This window comes from Benincasa hispida, chromosome 7, assembly GCF_027475165.1.
Source record: "Benincasa hispida cultivar pf3 chromosome 7, pf3_genome.v1.1, whole genome shotgun sequence".
NCBI lineage: Eukaryota > Viridiplantae > Streptophyta > Magnoliopsida > Cucurbitales > Cucurbitaceae > Benincasa > Benincasa hispida.
The window spans coordinates 18,570,249-18,575,207 of record NC_143484.1 but is presented as its reverse complement, the minus strand read 5'-3'; the positions used below and the strand labels follow the sequence as shown (position 1 = coordinate 18,575,207).

The 4,959-nt window shown below is 27.9% G+C and overlaps 1 protein-coding gene across 1 annotated transcript; it reads right to left on the bottom strand.

The window, feature by feature from the left end:
- Nucleotides 1–433: 433 nt before the first annotated feature.
- Nucleotides 434–1,593, bottom strand: LOC150034982 (MLP-like protein 329). Its single transcript, XM_090315519.1, has 2 exons — nucleotides 1,364–1,593; nucleotides 434–925 (listed from the first exon to the last, which is right to left on the bottom strand). Exons 1-2 carry the CDS (start codon nucleotides 1,554–1,556, stop codon nucleotides 663–665), a joined length of 456 nt encoding a protein of 151 aa, XP_090171645.1. The 5' UTR covers nucleotides 1,557–1,593; the 3' UTR covers nucleotides 434–662.
- Nucleotides 1,594–4,959: the final 3,366 nt, after the last annotated feature.

Here is a 4,959-nt window from a genome sequence, read left to right as displayed (position 1 = left end):
ATTTCTCTCTTCCCTACCCACTATAACTCAAAACATCAATATTAAAACATGTCAATTTAAAATACAATAAAATAAGTGCTGTTCTTAATATGTAATTAGAGTCAGGTAAAAGTTTAACTTGACATTCAAAAAACGTCAAGTTACAGTTAGAAATTTTACAAAAACATTCCCTTTTTAAACACTATTCTTGATGTTTTCCCCAAAAAAAGTAATTATTTGACGTTATTTTTTAAAACATCAAGTATTTAAAAATTATAAATGTCAAGTAATACAACTTTTTTTAGTAATGTTCCACAAGACGATCGAACAGCTCTTTTGTTCGTGATTAAATGAATTTTTCAATCGATTATATATTTCATTTATAATTTTCTCGAACATTCAGACATTGAAAGAAATTGGCCATCAAATTTCAGCGAGCAGCACAAAAAATAAATAAATAAAAAGAAGCCTAAGACTATGGAATTTATCTATAAATATACAAAAATATATAGTACATATAAGCAAACACTATAATTGAGCTTCATATATTTATGGGATGAGGATAATTATTATTTACTTCTTACATAACACTCAAAATCTCTAATAATTATAAATCTGACACAATAGTAAATCATATCAAATCGTTAAGAGACACGAAGCTCAAATCGAGTCATGCGATGTTATTATTTAAGGTGTGATTCAATATCTTTGATGATGTTACTCAATAGATCAATGTATTTGTAAGGATAAGTAGAGCCATCATCAAGCTTCTCATATTCCAAGATCAATATTACCAAACTACACTCAGGTTCTTTTGGCACAATTTGATATGTAAGCTTGAAAGTTTTGTAATGCTTAAACACACCTCCTTCCAATCCAACCAAGGTCATCACTAATTTCTTGTCATCGAACTCCACTCGCTCTTTGAAAACTTCTGCTTTACCATCTTAACAAATCAAATAACAACACAAAAGACATCCACTGTTTCAGATGAGTCATTTTCATGAAACTAAAATAACCAAAAAGAGAAACAAGTGTTTGTGCTCCTAATCGTATTAGAGTTCGTATTTGATCGTGGTTGTTCTTGTGATTGTTTTCAGGGATGAGCGTGATAGATTTAAAAATCGAGCCGACCAATTAAACTGAAGTTGGTCGGTCGGAGATGGAGAGGAGTCAGTAAGTGTCGATATGAGAAGATTCCAAGTTGAAAAATTTCAAAAAAAAAAAAAAAAAAATTAAAGAATAAAACCAACCGATAAACCTTTACTCCTCAATGGTTGAAGTCCTTTTGAACATTTACTAAACCGATTATAGTCAGTTCGGTAGTGATTTAGTCGAAAAAACGATTCTGACCGAGTGATGCTTACTGCAAATTTATACATACCAATAGTGTAACTCCAAATTTTGGTGGAGACGTGACCATGGGTGTTCCAATCCTCTTCATGAACTTTAACTTTTTGGATCAACTTTGGAGAAAGGCTTGGAATATGGAATATTTGATGTTTGAAGAAATTGTAAAATTTGTTTGCATTTGAATGGATTTCTAATTCACTCACAAGCTTTCCAATAAGAGCCATTGTTTACAGAATTCACACACACAATAATACACAATGCCTTCTTTTTTATACCCTAGGGATTAATTTTTTTATTATATGTTTTTTTTTTATAATTTCTTTTTTTGTTCTTATTTAAATAACAATGTTGTTGCTTCCTCGAATAACTTTATTATTTAATTCATTTTTTCTTATTGGTACCTTTTGAAACTTTTTTTCCTTTAGAATATTACAGGAAATTAAAGTGTGGTGGTTTTTTTGAAGACTTGATACTTTGTTTGATAATTGTTTTTGAGAAAAAATATCAATTTAGTCCCTAAATTTTCAAATAATATACATTTCTTAAACCTTGGTATTCTTTTTGGATTTGGCTTTCAAGATTTAAAATGTTAAATTTTTACCGATGAATTTTGATATTAGTTTTCATTTGACTCCAAAGTTTTAAAATTATAAAGTTCTACCTCGGAATTTTTACTAATGTTGACTGTTGTATTTGAAGTTAAATTTTAAGTAATTAAATTAAAATAATTATGAAGTGATTATTTTAAGATTAACTATAATAGCGAATAAAGAATTAATGATAATAAATTAATTACAATTTTTACTATTCTTTTGAAAAAAAATTAATAAACATTAACACTAAAGACTTAAGTAATCCACTCTCTACTTGTCAAATTGCCTATAAATAGTGGCATTTGGTAGGTTTTGGAAAACACATGCATTGGTCAAAATCCAAAAAGATTGGAGAAAGTAGAGAAAGTAGAGAAATTCATCATTTTTATTTTATTTACTTTTGTTTTTTATTTATTTCATATATTTATATATATGTTTAATTTATTTTAATATTTATTTATTTCATTATATTATATTTTATTTATTTTAGTATTATATTTTATTAGTATCCGTGTTTCCATTATACTCCGCAAGTTCACAACACAGCACGAGTTCCTATCATTTTTCTCGCTAAAGGTAAGTCCTAAAGGTATGTCGTTTTTCTCTCTTCGTTGTAATTAATAAATTAAATGTTATTTTACATTTTTTATACATATTAAATTTCTAATATAGGTATAATATTTTGTAATAGTGTTATTATGAAAATATTATAAAATTATTTTTCATTAGTGTTTGGTGCAAAATACACCTGGATGCCATAAAAATGTGATCATCGGAAAATATTTTTTCTTCCTAAAACTCGTCGTAAATGAATCTACTTGTGCCTCCAAAATTTTAAACCAATATGTTGGAGAAGATACTTTTTCTACATTTCAGATATGCTCTTGTAGTAGCCATATCAAGAGAAAGATTTTAAATAATATTCTAAATTAATTTCATGTCTTCTCGCGTTCGAACAAAATGACGAGTTTTTTAAAATAAATCTTGACCAACTGGAACAACACCATTCCCTAATGTGAATGTTGTGAATGTTAATAATTGTGGCCGAGGTCGTGACCGTGGCAGAGGAAGAAATAATTATTATTTCCGTGGTGGTTGTTCTAATCATTCAAATTTCAAAAGAACCACACAAAATGATGATCACAAAGGAAAAGCTCTACAAGATAAGAGTTCAAAAAGTGTTGAAAATAAATACTTCCGATATAGAATGACTGGACAGTGGTCACGTACCAGTCATACATCAAAACAGTTAGCACTCTATCGAGCCTCCTTGAAGGAAAAAGGGGGAAATGTGGAAGTAAATTTTGCATACCATGATAATGACATATTTTACCCATCCAATATAAAATATTTGAGTGTGACACATTTTTTTTTTCAAATCTCCTGAAGAGAAATTCGCACAATTGATGGCATAACAAGCGTTTCTTTTGATTTTGGCAATATTTAGTATTAATATGGTTTTTTTTTTTTTCATGTGTTTTTCCTTGTTTAATATTAAATTTTGTACATTCCAAGTGTTGTTTTTCTTATTTTAATGAAGAAATCTTGTTCATTTTCATATGTTGGGTGACACGAAAGTGAATAATGAAGATCTATATCTGACAGATAGTTCAGCTACATATATAATACATACAAGTAGAAAATATTTTTCAAAACTGACAATGCTGGAAAAAAAAGTCAATACGATACAAGATCTGCAAACCTAATTGAAGGCTTTGGAAAAGTAAATATTATTTTGTCTAATCAATAAAAAAGAAATATGCTTAGTTTTAAACATATATGTTACAATGGTTATCATATTGAGACTGTTAGAAAAGATAATATAGAGTATCTTTATATCATAAATATTGTCTCATCTCAAAAACGTATATTGGAAAAGTTGTCTGTTTTATCTTCTAGATTATATACTGATATACGAGTAATTGAAACATATGCAACAATGAATTTGAAGTTCATGAATCCAGACATTTACAATTTGGCATGTTATATTAGGTCATCCAACGTCTATAATGATGAGAAGAATTATTGACAATTCAAATGGACATCTATTGAAGTGCTAGAAGATTCTTCAATAGAATGAATTATCACATGATGCTTGCTCTCAAAGCAAATTAATCATTAGGCCATCATCAGTCAAAATGGAGACTGAATCACCTGCATTTTTAGAATGAATTTATGGTGATATTGAAAGAACCATTGAAGGTTCTTGAGTAGAAAACGGGATCGGGCCCAAATCCAGAGTTTACAGAATTAAATTTTACATCAAACAAATAAAAAAAGTTATGCATTTAGGATAAAATTTCAGCATGCTCAAAAAGAATTATAGAAGAGTAAATGAGTTTAGAAACCCTTACCTTTGAAGAACTATTCTTCAAGAAGGATCCTTCGATCAGAAGGACACTACCATGATGGAAACCTCTGTATTCTCTTGGTGAGAACCCAGGTGTTTTGCGTGGGCTCTGGTTATTTTGTAAGAGGGATTTGAGGGAGTAGAGAGGAGGAGAAAATTGTGAACGAGATTTATATATATATATATATAACTTACAGAAAACTTCTGTAACTTTTCTTCAGGTTGAATAAGATGAATGAAGAATAACATCCTCCATCCCACTATCACATTCTAGAGAGAAAAAGGGGAAGAGATTTATAACTTTCTCCCTAAAATTCTTTTTTTTTAAAAAAAAAAACAAAATTAATAAATTGAATTAATTTGAATAAAAACTTTAATACATATTTATATGATAACCACTTTATCATATAACATATATTAAACTATATGTTATATCAAATATAGCATATAACTTATAGTTTAATATTGTATACAATACAATATAACCTATAGTTTAACTCTCTCAACAACGATATTTAATATAAATCCCATTTATATTAAATTTAATTATATGAATCCAATTCACATAATTAATATTTCAATCATATTCTTATTTATTTCCTCTCAAATAAACTTTATATTATAGTGTATCAAATACATTATAGTAATTATATCATATATAATTAGATTAAATTAATTAACATA

What these genes read in the sequence shown, in the direction of transcription:
- LOC150034982 (XM_090315519.1), bottom strand. Translation starts at nt 1,556, where the DNA reads ATGGCTCTTATTGGAAAGCTTGTGAGTGAATTAGAAATCCATTCAAAT. An exon ending in AATTTGGAGTTACACTATTG is followed by an intron (nt 926 to 1,363) that starts GTATGTATAAAT and finishes TGATTTGTTAAG; the next exon opens with ATGGTAAAGCAGAAGTTTTC.